At 67.8% G+C, this 18,374-nt stretch overlaps 2 protein-coding genes across 2 annotated transcripts; both read left to right on the forward strand.

The window, feature by feature from the left end:
* The first annotated feature begins 3,274 nt into the window (after nucleotides 1-3,274).
* On the forward strand, nucleotides 3,275-11,249 carry SEPT5 (septin 5). Its single transcript, XM_018044868.1, is given in 14 exon segments — nucleotides 3,275-3,396; nucleotides 3,542-3,552; nucleotides 7,647-7,743; nucleotides 7,836-7,922; nucleotides 8,115-8,238; nucleotides 8,313-8,428; nucleotides 8,431-8,446; nucleotides 8,544-8,661; nucleotides 8,759-8,860; nucleotides 9,577-9,673; nucleotides 9,758-9,858; nucleotides 9,860-9,894; nucleotides 10,082-10,184; nucleotides 10,362-11,249. Coding segments are annotated over 14 exon segments (1,107 nt in total). The 5' UTR covers nucleotides 3,275-3,353; the 3' UTR covers nucleotides 10,419-11,249.
* On the forward strand, nucleotides 11,015-12,486 carry GP1BB (glycoprotein Ib platelet beta subunit). The gene has a single exon (XM_018044867.1). It carries the CDS (start codon nucleotides 11,037-11,039, stop codon nucleotides 12,315-12,317), a length of 1,281 nt encoding a protein of 426 aa, XP_017900356.1. The 5' UTR covers nucleotides 11,015-11,036; the 3' UTR covers nucleotides 12,318-12,486.
* Nucleotides 12,487-18,374: the final 5,888 nt, after the last annotated feature.

Consider the following 18,374-nt stretch of genomic DNA (forward strand, 5'->3'; position numbering starts at 1 on the left):
TGGGGGGGTCTGTCCTGAGCCCCATGCTGTCACTGAGGACGGGGGCCCCAGCCTTGAAGGGTCTGAGGCTCTGAGCGGGCTGGGACGCAGGGAAGGGGGCGTCCTGCACGTCACGAAGGTGCTGTCGGTGGGTTAACTCCACTTTGAGCTGACTATGGTCCTTCTGTGTCCCCGTGAAGGGCACTGTGTTTCTTCTCCTCTCCCGGTGGCCCTTTCTTCAAAGAGGTGGTCTGACCCCCCAGGGGCCAGTGTGGCCCGCAGCCCAGAGATGGGGTGGCGATGGCCAAGCTGTGTCCAGCTCGGCCTCTGCCCTCGTCCCTGGCCTCAGACGGACCGAACGTTCTGGAGTGTGTTGCCAGTGGTCCCCAGTGCCCTGGACAGGCTGCCGTGTCTCGCATCCGACCCCTCCGGGCGTGGGGCTTATACAGAGGCACCAATGCCCACGTGGCCGCAGATGCCCACGCGTCTACGGTGACAGGAAGGACGATTCAGCAGCAGCTAAGTGTGGCCTCTGGAGAACTTCCGAAATAAAAACAGGTTTTTTTTGTTGTTTTTCTGAAAAGCGTCAAGCTATTTGTAGCCCAAGCTGGTTGAGCAGATTTTTCTGGGTGTAGCTTATTTTTTCACTCGTTACCTTCTTTTTCTTGTGAATTAGAAAGTAGCGTTCTTCCCACCAGGGAGCGTCTCACTGCCAGCCCTCCTGCTCCGGCGGTGGGGGCGGGCTCAGACCTGCTCCCCCCGGCCCAGGAGGCTGGGTTTTCCTTTAAAAAGGAAAATCATGGACTTAAATTTTCGCGACCTGTGGTGGGCAGGGGCCGTGGAAGGGTTGCACCAGGTGGTCAGTTGGCAGCACCCAGGCTGGAGAAACCGGAAGCGGCCCCCCTGCCACCCCACCTGGCAGAGCAGAAGGCGGGCCTGTGGATCACCGGCCGAAGCCTCCGCGCTTGCTCGGGCAGCGGAGCCGTGATCTGTGCCTCAGGGTCTCTCAGCTGGAGGGGCGGCCCTGCCTCTGTGGCAGGGTTCGGGGTGTCCCCTGGACTCAAGCACAGGTTGGAGGGGAGCAGACCCCACCCGCTTCCCGCCCCGCAGCCCGCGGCCACTCACCCCTGGGTATTCCACCAGGGGCCTGACCCGGGCCTGCCCTCGGGAGTCCTGGGGCGGCTCCAGGCCCTCTCGCCGTCAGCTCCAGGCGGGGTTTCCAGGCCCAAGACTGAGCTGCAGCCCACCTTTGCTGACCCCCACGCTCCCCTGGAGCACACTTAGAAGAGAAAAGAGCTGCCTCTGTGGTGTCCCACCCTCCCCATCTCTGTCTACAGGATTGTTCTAAAACCTGTCACCTGCCAAGCTGGGCCCTTCTGGCAGTCCAGTCCCCTCAGGGCCGAGTTCAAACTCCCTGACCAAGGGCTGCCTGGAGCCCCTCCCAGACACCCAGGACAGGGCAGATTAGCCCGTCCTCCGGATCTCAGGCTTGCCTGGGCCAGTTGGTGCTAACTTTTGAAGTGTCCGTTCTCACTGCCGGATGCAACCGCTTTGCTAAGCTCCAGGTGCCCTGAGATGGGGTTTCCACAGAGGCCCCCAGGGCAGCTGAAGGCTCAGAAGTCCTGCCTTGCACTCCAAGCGTCCCCTCTGGCCCCACGCCTTTACCCACAATCCCGAACTCCCTAAAGCTCTGAAAGAAAGGCTTTCAAACTCTGGTGACAAAGCCAATCCTAAAGCAATATATTCGTTCACCGTGGTCTCTATTTATTCCAGTTCACGGGAGCAGTTGTGTTTCACTGCCAAAATCTTAAAAAAAAGATTCAGTATTTTTTTTGGCGGCATGGCATGGGGGACCTTAGCTTCAAACCAGGGATGGAACCCGAGCCCCCTGCAGGGAAAGCACAGTGTCTCAACCTCGGGGCCACTGGGAAGGCCCTCAGCACAAGAACTTCAAGGCACAGCTCCAGGGCCCTGTGAGGCATGAGGTCATCTGGGAGCGGGTGCAAGTCCTGAATTCCAACGCTCTGGCCCCAGGGCCTGGGGCAGGGTGGGGAGTGGACTGACCCTACAGCTCGTGCTGGACCGGGTGGAGGCCCCGGGGGAGGGGACCCCGACCAGCCGGGCGACAGTGACGGCGCTGCCCCCTGACTTTCACACTGTGAGGGGCCACAGTCTGCCCAGGGCTGGCACTCAGAGATGGTGGAGCCCACAGGCCAGCAGAGGCCCCAGGGCGCAGGAGGGCGGGGCAGGGTGGGGCTCCCCCCTCCCCCGTGGAGGGGCCCTCACCTGGGGGGCTGCTGACCACAGGCCCGACGTCCCTCCCTGAGGGACTGAGAGCCCCAGACGTGCCTCCTGGGGGCGCTCCCGGGAAGTCCAGGCTGAGGGCCCCTGGGAGTGTCACTGGGAGCGTGGCAGTGATGGAGACACAGGAGAGGCCTGTCGAGGAGACCGGCCTGGGGAGACCTCAGCCTACGTGGGGTGCAGACCCTGCCCGCCTTCACAGTGCCCGGGGCCCCTCTCAGGGTGGTCTCAGCGGGCCCACCTGTGGGCGTGCAGGGCACAGGGTGCTGGGGTGGGCCTGGGGGTGCAGGGCTGAGGGTGGGTGCCAGGCCCCCTGTCCGGGATGGCAGCTCATCCTCACCCCTTACCCAGGATCCTGGAACTGGGGCAGCCGGCTGCCCGGGTGTGAGCGCTTGCAAAGCCGGGCACAGCCGCCAACAGCTGCAGGAGAGGAGCCGGGGCTGGCCGGGCGCCAGGCATCAGGCTTTCCGCGGACAGGGCAGGAGTGGGGCTCCGCAGGCCAAAGCCCCTGGCATCCATCCTGATGAGGTGGGGGGGGCATGCCCTGACCTCAGCTGCGCAGAGCCTACCCGCGGAGCGTAGTGGCGGAGCATGTATGAGGCCCGAGCCTCTGGGGGCGGGCTTTACGCGGGGGGGGCCACACCAAGGATGATCAGAGGTCAGGTGTGGACGGGGGTCCCACGACAGGGGAGGAGTCAGAGCCGGGGTCTGGGTAGGGGGCCGGGGATTGGGCAGGGACGGTGTTGGGGGGCCGGGGGCCCTGGGCAGGGAGGAGGGGGGTGAACAGCGGCCGCGGTCACGGGGCCGGGCGCAGTGCGGGTCTCGGGTGCCCCGGCGCCCGGCCGGCGGGAAGGGAGGGCGTCGGCCCAGGCCGCGGCGCGGGGCGGTGGGGGCGCCCGGGTCCCTCCCCCGCCGGCCGCGCCGGGTCGCGCGTGGGCGCGGCGGGCGCCGATTGGCTGGCGGGCGCGCGGGCGGGGCGGGCGGCGGCGCGGAGGGGCCGGTCACCCCGCAGCCCGGCCTTGGCCTCGGCTCGTCGCCGCCCCGCCCGCGCGCGCGTCCCCCCGGCGGCCACCATGAGCACAGGCCTGCGGTACAAGAGCAAGCTGGCGACCCCAGGTGAGCCCGGCGCCCGCCCGCCCGCGCGCGCGCGCGCCTTTGTCCCCGCCGCCCGCGCGCCTCTCATCGCGTGTCTTGGTCTCTCTCCCGCCCGCCGGCCCGCCCTGGACCCCGACCCGACCCCCGACCCGACCCGCGCCCGCAGAGGACAAGCAGGTACGCGTGCGCCGCCGCTCCCCCGGCCCGCTGCCGCCCATTGTGCCAACAGCGCCGCGGCGCCCGCGCGACCCCGCCCCCGCCCGCCGCCGTCCCGCCCTGTCGCGACAGCCGATCGTCAGCCCGGGCGCTGCGGGGCGGCGGGGGCGCCGTGCGCGGTCCTGGATCCCCACCCTGGCTTGCGCCGCGTGGGCCCCTGCCCGATGGGGGATGGGCCGGGTGCCCCCTCCCACTGGTCCGGCGCCGGTCTCTCCTTGTTGAACTGGCCCGAGACCGCGGGCGGGGGGGTCCTGAGGGAGCCCCTGGTCATGGAAGGCCAGGGGCGGGGGTAGGGGTCTGCGTCCAGCAGCCAGGGCCGACCCCGAGTGGCCCCACACGGACACGGCGGGCGGGCGGCTGCTCGGGCCACCCCACCCAGCGGCTCTGCATCCTCTTCCCGCTGAGAGATGTGAGTGGGCTGACCTGGGGCCTCTTCCCCAGACTGGGAGCCTCCAGGGCCTGGTCTGAGTCATCCCCCTGCCCAGCATGGGTCTTCAGACGTAGAGGGCACAAACTGATTCACCCAAGGGCTGGCCTGGACCCCCACCCTCCAGGTGCACAGGGCTGGACAGAAGGCTGCCTGGACACCCACTGCGAACCTGGCTGAGGTCAGGTTTAAACATCGAGGAGGCCCCGTGGAGGGGGGCGCATCGGGGGAGCTTGGGGCCCTGGGGCAGCCCCGCTGGCTGAGGTCTCTCTGCTCGAGCGCAGCCGTGTTTAGGGCAGAACAGGAAGGCTGACTTGGGCACCAGGGTGGCCTTGGCAGCCCTTGTCAGGGATGGGGGTTCACACCCTGGGTGGAGCCCCACAGTATTGGCCCAGGTGTGGCAGGTGGGCGGAGCGGCCTGGCAGGTGGGGCTGGGGCTGGGAGTTGCTGGCTGCGCCCTGGGCCGGGCGAGGCTCGTGGGGAGGGGCCTCTCATCTTCACCCTGCCAGCAAGGGGCTCCCTGGGGAGCCAGGGCCAGGAGCTGCCTGCCCATGCTGCGGGTCAAACAATGCAGGAGGCGCAGGGCCAGCCCGCCAGCCTGCCATTGTTCAGGGAGAGACGGGGCAAGCCCCGGGAGACCGGCCCCCTACTCCGGGGCCTGCGGGCACTTGGGGTTCCCTGCTGGGACTCCAGCCCCTCTGGGCTGGTGTCTGCCCCATCTGGAGCTCAGCTAGGACCGGCCTCACCCATGCCTGCCCCCGGGGCCTGAGGCAGAGGGTGTGATGTGGGTGGCATGTAGGGTCCCCCCAGGATTGGGGCCAGGAGCCAGGCTTTTGGGGCAGGGTCCCCGTGGGTCTTCACTGTTCCATTGTTGGCGTTCTGAGCCTCAGCCTGTCGCCCCTCCAGGCACTGGGGGGAGGGGGGACTCGATGGACCCCTCCGTGCCCACCATCTGAGGCACGGGGTGGGGGCTCTGGTGGTCCCCTGTGCGCCCACTGTCTCAGGCACGGGGTCGGGGGGGGCTCTGATGGTCCCCTGTGCGCCCACTGTCTCAGGCACAGGGTGGGGGGCTCTGGTGGTCCCCTGTGCGCCCACCGTCTCAGGCACGGGGTGGGGGGCTCTGGTGGTCTCCTATGTGCCCACCATCTCAGTCACGGGGTGGGGGCTCTGGTGGTCCCCTGTACCCTTCCCCACCGCAACCCCTCTCAGCGAAAGTGGTGGTTCCCCTGGCTCTGGCTCCCGTCCCCAGAGCCGATGGGGAGATTCTAAGAATGAAAACGCCTTGAGAGCGTCAGGCGCCAGGCGGTGGGGAGGAGGTGGGCGCGGCACTGAGTCCTCGGGAGTGTCTGTTGTGCCTCGAGGACCAGACAAAGCCGGCGGTAGGGCCCTCTCCTTGGGGACCCCCAGGGAATCCCCAGCCCTGTGCAGGTCAGGTGGGATGCGGGCCAGGCTGGCAGGGGCTGGGCTTGTCCCCTGTCCCGGGCCTCCGAGGCTGTTCCTTACCAGTGGGCAAACCAAGGCCGTCTGGGCAGTGCACCCGTCAGGCCCCAGGGTGTGGGGAGATGAGGCCAGGCCCGGCTCTGTCCTTGGAGGTGCCCCGGGCCCGAGAGGTTAGCTTGTCCACCCAGCAGGAACTGGGCCTAGGAGCCGCGTCTAAGGTGGCGCCCGGGGTTGGAGGCTGGGGGATACTCGTGCTGGAGACCCCCCACAGGTGCACGTGGCGGGTGATTTCTCGGAGCCAGGGCACGGGGCCGGGCTGTGGCCTGTGGCCCCCCCGCCGTCCTCTTGGATGAAAGGCGCCCCTGTTCCCAGCGGTGGACCCACCCCTCCTCCCCAGGTGCCAGCAGCCTCCAGGCCCCATGGCAGCAGCTCCAGCCTGGACTGGGGGACAGAGGCCCCTTAAGCAGGGAGCCAGGAAGGGAGGGCGGGTGAGGGTGTGGGGGCCTCCCGCCCCTACTGACAAGAGTTCAGAGCGCGTCCACCTCTTTGGAGGCCCAGCTCCTTCCCGTTGGTCTGGCCTGTTCAGATTCTGGTGGGGGCCTGCCGGGTGGGGGCGAGGCTGGGTTTGGCGGCTCAGGAGACCCCCGTGGTCCCTGGCATCGTAGCACAGGCAAGAGGGCAGAGCTGGCTGGAGCCCCCCAGGCTCCCTATTGCCCAATCCTGGGGGTGAGGGCAGTGTGGAAGCTCAGACAGAGTGCCCCCCCGCCCCCGGGGAAGGGGTCCGCTCCATCAGCCCCCCTCGGCTGGCAGCAGCTTTCTGGCCAGCAGGGCTGGCCGGCGGGTTTGGGGGGGCCACAGCTTCCGCGTTTGCAGAGGAGATGGGGGCCGGGCATCTAGGGCTGTGGCCGCCCCTCCGGCCCGACGCGGGCCTGGGTGGGGAGCCGGGCTCTGCCCTCGCAGGCTCCCCGCTGGTCTCAGGGGCCGCGGCGGTAAGCATTCTCCGGACACAGGCGGGGGCCAGGGCGCGCAGGGAGGGCTGCGTCTGTGGGGAGTTTCGGGGGGCCGGGCGGGAGCGCGCGGATGGGGCTCCCTCTGGCGGCGGGCGCGGCGGCGCGGACCCGCCGTGGACCGGCCCCCGCCGTGCAGTCGCGGGGCTGACGGCCCGAGCCGCGCTGCTCCGCGCGCAGCCGCCCGCCCGCCCGCCGAGCTGGGCCCAGCCCTCCTCCGCTCCGGTGGCTCCGCCCGCGCGGCCTCATTTCCAGGCGACCGTCTCCCGGAGACCGCGCGCTCCCGTCCGGCGTAGGGACCCGCTTGTGCCCGGGGCTGGCCGTCTGGGGCCGGACCCGCGGCTCGAGGGGGGCCTCGGGGTCGCGCATCGCGTGAGCGCCGTCCCGCCCCGGGCCCCGGTGCCCGCGTCCGTGCGCCCCCCGGGGCGAGAACACGCCTGGCGGCGGGCGGGCCTGACCCTCTGGGCCCCAGCGCGGCCCGCACGGTCCCAGGCTGGCGGGGATGGACTCGCTGGCAGCACCCCAAGACCGCCTGGTGGAGCCGCTGCTGTCGCCGCGGACCCAGGCCCAGAGGCGGCTCAAGGTGTGTGTGGATTGGGGCGCGGAAAGTGGGTCAGCGCACGCCCACCCCGGTGCCCGGACTGGGGATATGACAGGGGCTGCAGGGCCCTGGGGTCCTGGGCTAGGCGCTGGGCCTTGGGGAGGCCAGGGGCTGCTGTCTATAAATAGCCCCAGCTCCACCGTTGCTGCAGCCAGCCACCCCCGCGGCTGGATCGGGGCCAGATGGGGCCTCCCACCCCCTACTTTCGCAGAGGGGTGAGTATTCAGGTGGGGGCTTCTCCAGCTTCGGAGGGCCCTGGGCATGTCTGAGGGGTCCGGGTCCTGGTGCCCTCTGCCCCCCACCCAAGGACACCGGCCTCACTGGGTGTGCCTGTTGCCCCCGCTCCGGGCACAGATCCGTCTCTGTGAAGCCCTTGAGGGCACCATTACCCTTCACGCCCACCCGCCTCCCACCTCAGGGGGGTCCTTTGCCCACAGACCCTCGCCCGCTGCTGCTACTGAGATGCCCCTTCCCCGGGGGACCCTGCCCTGCTGCCTCCCTGGCCTGAGCGCGGTAGGGGCAGGGCCCGGGGCTGCCCAGGGAACCGGGGAGTGTCCCTGACCTGCCCTGCCCCCGCCAGGACGTCGACAAGCAGTACGTGGGCTTTGCCACACTGCCCAACCAGGTGCACCGCAAGTCTGTGAAGAAGGGCTTCGACTTCACGCTCATGGTGGCCGGTGAGTGGACCGGGCCCCAGGGCGGGCAGGGGCACGGGCAGCCATGCTGTCTGGAGCCTGGGACCTGACCTCCCCACTGCATCTGTGGGCAGGGGAGTCGGGCCTGGGGAAGTCCACGTTGGTCCACAGCCTCTTCCTGACGGACCTCTACAAGGAGCGGAAGCTGCTGAGTGCCGAGGGTGAGTGGGCCCCACGGCCCTGCTGGGTGACCCTTTCAAGGGCTCCTTCCAGGTCCAGCCCCGATCCTCTGTCCCTGAAGCGTGGGTCCAGACCACCGCCAGGCCACGTAACCTGGGAGCGTCTGGGGTGCCCGGGGGTAGGAGTCAGGGCCGCAGAGGCCACTCTAAACCGCCCCCCGCCCCCCGCCGCAGAACGCATCAGCCAGACGGTTGAGATTCTGAAGCACACGGTGGACATCGAAGAGAAGGGGGTGAAGCTGAAGCTCACCATCGTGGACACGCCGGGCTTCGGGGACGCCGTCAACAACTCTGAGTGGTGAGGAAGGCTTGCCTGGGCTGCCCCAGCCCCCGGCCCCCGGCCCGGCTGGCCTCACGTGCCCCTACCCCCAGCTGGAAGCCCGTCACTGACTACGTGGACCAGCAGTTCGAGCAGTACTTCCGGGACGAGAGCGGCCTCAACCGCAAGAACATCCAGGATAACCGCGTGCACTGCTGCCTGTACTTCATCTCCCTTTCGGGCACGGGTAGGTGGCCGCGCCGGGCCAGGCGGCCTGCCCGTGCCTCGGGCACCCCTCCCGCCACCCCCCGCCCCGCGAGCCCCTCACCCCGGCCCCCTCACAGGCTGCGGCCGGTGGACGTGGGCTTCATGAAGGCGCTGCATGAGAAGGTGAACATCGTGCCCCTCATCGCCAAGGCCGACTGTCTTGTCCCAGGGGAGATCCGGAAGCTGAAAGAGCGGGTGAGCCTGCGGGGGTGGGGGTCTGCGCAGGGCTTTGGGGGGGTGGGGGGAGACTGAGGCCGCCGGCCCCTCCCCTGACAGCCCTCGCTGGCTGCAGATCCGGGAAGAGATTGACAAGTTTGGGATCCACGTGTACCAGTTTCCTGAGTGCGACTCGGACGAGGATGAGGACTTCAAGCAGCAGGACCGGGAACTGAAGGTGAGCCTGCATCACTTGGGGGGACCCCAGAGGCCACTGTACAGCGGGTGCAGAAAAGTGCTGGGGCCCTGGTCTGACCTGGGGCGGGGGACGGGGCGGGGGGGACGTGAGACTTTCATCCAGGCTGTAGAGCCTTAGCCAGGGATGGCTCAGGTCCCTGCTGGCCAGTGTGGCTTGGGCCCCATGTGGTTCATGGATCATGGAGTGCTTGCCAGGATACAAGGGCACAGTCACTGGCCAGGCCCCACCCTGGCCCTGCACTCAGCCCCCTTCTCGTACCCCAGGCATGTGCATGCCCCAACTCACAGAGTCCTGAGCTCTGGGGGCAAGAGGTGGCTTTGAGTGGTGATGGAGAAGCCAAGCTGGGGACAAGTGGCCACTAGGCCAGGACCAGGGCAGGCCCTTCACCCCAAAGTCAGCAGGGGTATCACTAACAGCACAGGCTCTGCTCTGGGGAAGGAGGGGGAGGGGTACTAGGCAGGGAGGGTACATCTGATTGGGCACAGCCTGGCAAAAGCCCTCCATGTAAGCGGCACCAGCTCTGGCTTCAGCTGGCAACAGAGAGGCCCAAGGTGGGGATAACAGGTTCTTTTTGGGGAGAGGCTATTGTTGGGGACATGGAGGCTTACCCATGCCCCTCTTGGACCGCGGACCTCACACCCATGCTAACTGGGCTGAGCCCTTGCACCTGCTCCACCCCCCCCCCCCCCCGCCAGGAGAGCGCACCCTTCGCTGTTATCGGCAGCAACACGGTGGTGGAGGCCAAGGGACAGCGGGTCCGGGGGCGTCTGTACCCCTGGGGGATCGTGGAGGGTGAGTCCAGGCCTGGGGCACAGCCTTTGGGGGGGAAGGCTCCCCTGGACCGGTGGCCCACTCACCGGCCGCCCCCGCCCGCAGTGGAGAACCAGGCGCACTGCGACTTCGTGAAGCTTCGCAACATGCTAATCCGCACGCACATGCACGACCTCAAGGACGTGACCTGCGACGTGCACTACGAGAAACTACCGCGCGCAGTGCATCCAGCAGATGACCAGGTGCGCGGCCCCCCGCCCCGCCCCGCCCCGCCCCGCCCCGCCCCGCCCCGCCCCGCCCGCCCCGCCCCCCCCCGCCCCGCCCCGCCCCCGCCCCGCCCCCGCCCGGAGGTGCGAGAGCCCCAGGGCCGGCTGGTGTCGAGGGTCAGCCCGGCCTCCAGCAGCCTCGTCCCCGGTGTCCACCCTGCAGCAAGCTGACGCAGGACAGCCGCATGGAGAGCCCCATACCCATCCTGCCACTGCCCACGCCTGACGCCGAGACTGAAAAGCTCATCAGAATGAAAGATGAGGAGGTGGGCGGAGAGCAGGGGCGGAGCCATGGTGGGTGGGCGGGGAGAGGGGAGGGGCCAGGCTGGGTGGTGGAGCCAGGCTGGTGGGCGGGCAGTGGGGGCGGAGCCAGGCTGGGCGCGGGGCAGGCCCCGCCCTCCGCTCGCTCACACCGCCCCCTGCCGCTCCTGCCCCGCCCCCAGCTAAGGCGGATGCAAGAAATGCTGCAGAAGATGAAGCTGCAGATGCAGGACCAGTGACGGCCGCAGCCCACGCGCCATAACTGTGCTGCCGGCGTCCGGGCTGGCCCTTCCCACCCCTGGACCCCGACGGGCCTGGACTCGACACCGGATTCGTCTGGGTCACCCATAGGCCCGGACGCGACCCCCCACCCCGGAGTGGCCCAGACCTGGTTTTTTCCCGCTTGTTCTCAGAGACGCTGGGTCACAGCCCCCAGCCAACCCTAATTTATTGTCAGCATCGGCCCCTCCCCCCGTTTGTACCTGCTTCCCAGCGGCCTGGACGGTGGCACCCCCACATTCAGTCGTCTTTGGTTTTGAGGCGCTGGATCTGAGTTGGGTGGTGACTTCTGAGATCTGCCCCCAACCGGAAGGTCACTGAACTGACTCCAGGCCCTATTTACATGGGCGGGAGAACCAAGGCAGCGTGGGGGTGGGGGGCCGATCCCCGGGACCCTGGCCTGTTTCCCTACTCGGAGCCTCCCTTTGGGCCCCCGTGGGCCAGGGCCTTCTTACCCCTTCCGCCACTCACCAGGCACCTCTGCGCACAGGTTGGGAGCGGAAGTGATTAGGCTCCCTCCCGATCTAAGGAGGTCAGCTGGCTGCAGGGGACAGTAACGCGGCCGGGCTTCTCAGTGAATGCCCGCGCGCCTCCCCCGCAGCCCGGCCCGGCCCACCCTTTGCCCATCAGCGGCGGAAGGCCTGCTCTCCGCAGCAGCGCTGTCGCTCTGGGTCCCTGGTCCCCGTCCTTCCACCCGCATGATCCCTGGCCCCGAGCCCCGTTCCCCAGTGTGTCCCGTTGTGAATGCTGCACCCTGTCCTGGTGACAGGAGAACAATGTTGGTGAACGTCGAAGAGGGTGTCCGAATGGTCTGTGCGCCCCGGGAGCGAGGGGCCGGAAGCCCGGTCGGCCGGCGACCTGGCGATAGCGCTCTATCTGCGCCGGCGGCTCGGCCTCGGGGTTATTTCTGGCGGGGTGGCCGTGTTGTGGTCGGTTCGGCAGGCGCACCAGGGCCGGGGAGGGGCTGGGCGGCCTTATCGCCCTGTTCCGCGACCACCGCCCGGCGCTCCAGAGCTCGCCCGGTCGCCGACCTCTCGCCATGGGCTTCGGTGAGTCTGGGGTCTGCCCGGGCCGCGCGCTCCCCGAGGACATCTGGCGGGGAGGCTTTTGGTCCTCTGGGCTGCAGTCAGAGCGGTTCGGGCCAGACCCGGAGGACGCTTCCAGCAGGCGGGCGGGTGGCAAGGCTCGCGGGCGGTGGCGATGCCGCCCGGGACCCCGCGGGCCGGGCTCACTGCGGCGCTTGCCTTCCAGGGCCGCGCGGGGCGCTGAGCCTGCTGCTGCTGCTGCTCGCGCCGCCGGGCCGCTCGGCCGCGGGCTGTCCCGCCCCGTGTCGCTGCGCGGGGACGCTCGTGGACTGCGGGCGCCGCGGCCTGACGTGGGCCTCGCTGCCGGCCGCCTTCCCGCCAGACACGACCGAGCTGGTGCTGACCGGCAACAACCTGACGGCGCTGCCGCCCGGGCTGCTGGACGCGCTGCCGGTGCTCCGCGCCGCGCACCTGGGCGCCAACCCCTGGCGCTGCGACTGCCGCCTGGTGCCGCTGCGGGCCTGGCTGGCCGGCCGGCCCGAGCGAGAGCCCTACCGCGACCTGCGCTGCGCCGCGCCCCCCGCGCTGCGGGGCCGCCTGCTGCCCTACCTGGCGGAGGACGAGCTGCGCGCCGCCTGCCCGCCCAGCGCCCTCTGCCGCGCGGCGCTGGCGGCGCAGCTCCTGCTGCTCGGCCTCGGGCTCCTGCACGCGCTGCTGCTGGCGCTGCTGCTGTGCCGCCTGCGGGGCCTGCGCGCCCGCGCCACGCGCCGGAGGCCGCCGAGCGCGCCGCTGGCCGCCGAGCACGCGACCCCCGAGCCGAGCGACTGGCGCTGAACCGTGCGGCCAGGCCCCCTCCCCCGTCCTCACGATCTCCCAGACCTTCCTCCCCGGCGGCCCCGCGCAGGGGCCCGACTGCTGCGCCACCGCTGGCCACACGCACCCACGCCTGGGCCTGGACCGAGGAGCCCCCTACACTGTCTGCGCTGCCAATAAACCCTGCTCCCCACCCGACCGATGTGCGCCGTGTGCCGCGGAGTCCCTTCCCAAACCCAGGAAGAGCTGGGGGTGGGGGGTGTGGGGCGGGTCCCACATGGCAGCTCATACACCTCCATATCACCTCCTGCTGGGGGCACAGGCGCGAGCCAGTGAACTCGCCTGCCCCAGACTCTCCCCAAAGTTCAAGTGGGGAGGTGTGGAAGGGCTGGAAGGACAGCGCGCACCTGGGGAGTGGGGGTGAGGACAGCGTGGGGACAGTCGGAACCCCACAGGCGGTGCCTGTGCTGAAAGCACGTGCTCGGAGTGGAGGTTTCTGGGCACCAGGGCGGGTCTGCCAGGTGGCTCCAAGGAAGGTTCAGGGTGTGAGGTGCCCCAAAGCATCAGGAGTGCTTTGCACCAGGGATGGTGAGGGCAGCCAAGGGCTCCAGCAGGACCTTCCTGGGCATTTGAGTGAGAAGATCTGGAGAGCAGGTGAGGAGGGGTGAGCCTTATGAGCTGGGGTCCACAGAAGCTCCCTGCAGGCGTGAGGAGGCACGGGGGGGTTGCAGGGTCTCTGAATCATGTCCTCCACCTGGCTGCCACCTCCTGCAGGAAGGCACCCCTGACTGCTTCTCAGGCCCTGGTCTCCCCCATCCCAGGGCCTGGAAAATCCTGAGTACGTGCCCCAGTGTGGCTGAGGCTGCTAAGCTGGACCTGGTGGCCCCAGAGAGAGGGCGATGCTTTCCCCACTTCCGCTCTAGGTGTGGCCCCCACCTGTCTGGCCCTGTGAACAATGAAGGCTGCTGATGAGGAGCCTGGGGCCTGAGCCCCGGCTCCCGGGCCCAGGAAGGCCCCTGGCCCCGCTGACCCGGTCGGGGAGGCTGCCACTGACACGGTCTGTCTCAGCCTTTGTGGGACAAGACAGATGGCCCTCCGGCCGGGCCGATGCTATCTCGGGGCTGCCGGTGGGACGTGAGGTGGGAGCCACCCCCTCCTTTGTGGGCAGGTGCGTGGCATCCGGCCCATTGTGGGCTGCAGCTGACTGTCCGCTGTCCATCCAGGCTTATCACCAGATCTGGGACAACAGCCCCTTCTGCACAAAGAAATGACCCCTGCCCCCTAGGGAGTGGCCCGGAGCCCTGGTGGGGGTCAGAGGTAATAGTCATCGCGCAAGATACTCAAGTCACCCCCTAAACTCAGCCCCAGTACAGTCCAGGAACGGGGTGTCCCCCCTTCTTTCCACAGCAAGAAACCTGATTCCAAGGGGGGTCTCCCTGCTGGGCCCCAGAGCTTTCTCCGTAGCTGCCCTAGGGGCAGAGCTGAGACCAGGCCCCAAGGACCCCGTCTCCTCCTCTCTCAGGCCTCTGCGGGGCAAATGCAGGGCCTGGGGGGGCCCCATGCTAAGACAGGGAGGCCTCCCTGGGCTACGGGACAGGTCCCCGCAGGAACTGGGTGAGCCCAGTAGTGATCAGGAGCCCAGCCTTCCGCCAGCCGCGAGATAGTATGTACTGTGTGGCAGTTGAGGGAGAGGAGGAGGGAGGTGATGGGTGACACTAGGTGGTGGCAGGAAGTACATGTTTGTTGAGAGTCTTGCATTTGCGTAACTTAAAGTTGGACGAGCTCTTCCTAAGTCCTTAAAGTCACACTTATTAGAGAAAAACAATTATCATGTAATCTAAGAAAAACGGACCAAGAGGGCCTCTTGTTCTCAATTTCCTGAGCTGTCTGGCGTCTGAAGTGGGTTGAAGTTTTAAAAAGCTCCAATCAGAGCTATCGAGCCAGGGGAAGAGAAATCGATCCCCCCGCTCGCAGCTAATTACCCTCTCAGGCACAAAGGGGAGAGCAAGCATCTGCCATCGCCGGAAGGGTAGGAGCAGGACATATCCCCGTCGTGTTAACCTTCGCGCGGTGCACTCAGGCTCCGTCGGTACTATGGCAGCTGCCCTGGGCCCAAGTGTTGTGGCACGCCGAGAATTGCTGGGGGGGAGCAGCAGTCAGGCCATTGTTAATGCTCAGGAGTGAACAGCAGGATGGGCACGGCTGGAACTCTGGACGGGAGCCAAATTCCAATGCTGGGGCTGTCTGTCCTGCCCTCCCGTACGGCCCCACGTAGTCGAACCATACCGTCTCCCTTTCACGATTTGCCTGAACTCGTTAATACATCCGTCAGCTCGCCCCATGCGATAAATGCAACATGTCCCATAGGGCCTCTTTGGCAGTCTCCCAGCACCGTACCGGGGGTGCGAGGTGCAACGGCAAAGAGGGACCTCGTGCTCCCCTGCGACTGCTTCCTAACGATGCGGTGCCCGTGGAATTTGCCTCAGCCCGACAGCTCCCCATGAGAACCATGTGAGTGGTGCCGGTCAAATGGAAGCAATGGGCAAGTCATCAAAAGCTCTCCCGACCACCAAGCGCATCTCATCGCCTCCCTCCCGTTGCCTCCTTCTGGGCCTCCTCGCTGTCGTTCCCTTTGAACTTGCTCTTCTTCGCTCCATGCCATAGCGAGGATGCTAATTATCCACCGTGTGGCTCCAACGCCGCGAGCCCTGTTCCCCCGGTTTTTCGGCATCAAAGGCTGGCTAAAGGATGAGAGCATGTGTCACCGTGCTGTTCCAGCATTGGCAGTCGCCCTCTGGGCGGCTCAATGATCTGAATACTCTCTACCCAAGGTTGATCAGGTTCCCTTTATGGGACAGGGCGGACTCCTTAGCGGACTAGTGCCTTTAGGATGCCGTTTTTGATCCCCTCAAGTTTGCTGTGTCCGCAATGTGCCGGAGCTACTTCCCAGGAGAGTCGCCTTGGCGTCAACCACCTACCCGGAGGTCCAATTCCTCTATGAGGCCAAGGCACTCAGAACTGTCTTGTCGCCGCAAGTCTCTAGTCCTGAACCCAACACCTGGTCCGCAGCCTCTTCTCCTTGTGGTGTGAGTGGTGGGGCCACAAACTGTTGAATTGCGCGCAAGCATTCCACATATGGACGAGTAAGAACACCCTAGACCCTGAGAGAGCAAAGAACCCATGGGGAGCGCTCCTTCTGAAACTAAGATGGACTCCCTAGTGCGCCCAGGCAACCAGCAATGTCCTGCTTTTCCGTGGTACTTTACGTCTGCTGGCCTCGCTAAGACGCCTTTATGTCAATAGCTTCTCTTCCCCCTGGTACTAGGTAGAGAGACAAATACCACGAACGGCCCTTAACTGCTTCCCGCAATTGTCCATCTGGCCATCACCGTGGCCTCTGGCCTCCTCAGACATTACTGGATGGCCGCCACCCGACTATACTACTTGCATTGATCTTTATTTTATTATCGAGAGGGGATTGCCGTGCTTTTCTTTATTCTTCAAACGCTTTGGAAGAACTTTATTACATCTAGTTGGCCAACTTTCAAGCCTGTCGGACAGCTCACATGACGGGCGGGAGCCTCAATGCAGGCTGGTTTGTGTGGCCTACCTACGCGTGAGTTGGCATGGCACGCTCTTGAACTGTTTTGTAAGATTTTTTACGAAAGGGAAATTGGTCGCGCATGTACAGTTGGTGAGTGGATATGCTGCCCTAGTGGCGGCAAGGAGAGTCTGAGGCTTCGCTAATTCTGGGGCCATCTTGCACCGACGCGTACAAGATCGCCTCCTCAGGCTCGGGCGCCGTGCCGGCCCGACGCTCGCACATCCCTGGCGACTGAAGGACGCCCGAGGGGTGCCTAGAGGCGCTGAGTCCCTGCAAGGCACGCGGCGGCCCAGCCGGACACAGCCCCTGACCAGCGGCGCGGAACCTTCCTGCAATGGGCAGACGCCGCGGCCGGTCCTCCCCGGAGCGCGGCCTCAGCCCGGCAGCAGAGGGCGCTCGCGATCTGGCCGAATGGCCTGCGCGGGGCGCAGGAGCCCAGGGGCGCGGGGGACGGAGGGGCGCGCGGGATTGGAGGGGCCGGGGCCCAGGGGGTGGCGGCGGGGTTGAGGTAGGGCGGAGGGGCGCGGGGGAAGGAGGGGCGCGGGGGACGGAGGGGCGGCGGGGGGACGCAGGGCCGCGGGGGGACGCAGGGCCGCGGGGGGACGCAGGGCCGCGGGACGCAGAGCAGGGGCCGCGGGGGGACGCAGGGGCGCGGGGGGCACGGAGGGCGCGGGGGACGCAGGGGCGAGCGCGGGGGACGAGGGGCGCGGGGGGACGGCAGGGGCGCGGGGGGACGCAGGGGCGGGGGGGCGCAGGGGGGGGGACGGAGGGGCGCTGGGGAACGGAGGGGCGCGGGGGACGCAGGGGCGCGGGGGGACGCAGGGCCGCGGGACGCAGAGCAGGGCTGCGTGCGCTGGCTGGGGCGGCCTCGGGGTCCGCGGGGCGCTCCGGTCGGGGCGGGGCAGGGACGGGGCGCCCCCCGCCCCGCATCGACAGCCGGTCGCGGTCGCGGGAAGATAAGGCGCTTCTTCCGCCGGGCGGCAGCGGCCCGGGACTCAGCCCAGTGAGCCCGCGGCGCGGTGAGCACTTATTGAGTCCCTGCTGTGTGCGGCGGAGCGCGGACGGGCCGGCGGGGGCTGCGGGGGCGCACGGAGGGGGCCGTGAAAGGCTGGCCTCGCAGCCTGCCGGGCGCCCTGGGAGAGGGGCCCCTCCCGACCCGGCCGGCGGCGGAGCGCGGTCCCCGCGGCCTCTCCAGCCTGCGGAGGGGCCCGCCGCCCGCTGGGGACGAGCTCCGAGGGCCCCTCGGACGAGGCCCCGGGAAGGGCTGGGGCCAGGCCCTGGCCGTGCTGGGGGTGGGCCCGCTGCCCAGACGGAGCAACAACATTGGTGTGGGTGGCGGGGCCCTGGGGGCCCATAGCTCAGCGCACCGTCTGCGCCCACCCCCGGCGTTTCCGATGGAGGGCAGGCAGCGGGTGATAAATCACCAGAGCCCAGCCCCCCCACCGGGGCGGTCGTGGGGAAGGGGGGCTCCGTGTGACAGAGACGGGCCTAGAGCTGGGAGACGCCGGCCTCAGAGACAAAGCAGCTCCTGCCGCCCGCTGACCGCAGGGTCCCTTTGCCGACCCCCCACCCCGGGCGCCCCTCCAGACGCCTCTCCACCGGCCCATCTGGAAACCAGCTGAGAACCACCGCACCCCAGCCTGCTGACCCCCAACGAGGGGGAGGGGGGAGCAAGAGCAAGGCCTTGGCAGCCACAACTCCCTCCCCCGGGCGACCGTAAATCAGCGGGGGGCTCTTTCCAGCACCCCCCCAGGCTGAGGGGGTATGTGGGGTCCCTGGCCCTGGTGACTGGGCCCAGCCCTGGCTGTGTCCCTCTGTCCTTGAACTGTCCTTGGTAGATGCCCCCACCCAGCTCTCTGCAGCACAGTCACCAGTCCTGGGCTGTCTACACCCAGCACTGTCTACAATGGGCCTGTATATATCCGGTGCTGTCTGCACCAGGGCCGTGTACACCAGGTGCCGTCTACATTGGAGCTGCATACACCCAGTGCTGTCTACAGCCGGTGCTGTCTACGGCAGGGCTGTGTACACCCGGCGCTGTGTACACCCGGCGCTGTGCACCCGGTGCTGTCTACACCCAGGGCTGTGTACACCTGGCGCTGTCTACAGTGGGGCTGTGTACACCCGGTGCTGTCTACACTGGGGCTGTGTACACCCGGCGCTGTGTACACCTGGCGCTGTCTACACTGGGGCTGTGTACACCCGGTGCTGTCTACACCCGGCGCTGTCTACACCCAGGGCTGTGTACACCTGGCGCTGTCTACAGTGGGGCTGTATACACCCACAGTCTACACCTGGTGCTGTCTACACTGGGGCTGTGTACACCCGGCGCTGTGTACACCCGGCGCTGTCTACACCTGGTGCTGTCTACACCTGGCGCTGTCTACACCCGGCGCTGTCTACACTGGAGCTGTCTACACCCACTGTCTACACCTGGTGCTGTCTACAGCAAGGCTGTCTACACCCGGTGCTGT

This window comes from Capra hircus, unplaced genomic scaffold (assembly GCF_001704415.2).
Source record: "Capra hircus breed San Clemente unplaced genomic scaffold, ASM170441v1, whole genome shotgun sequence".
In the NCBI taxonomy this organism is placed as follows: Eukaryota; Metazoa; Chordata; class Mammalia; order Artiodactyla; family Bovidae; genus Capra; species Capra hircus.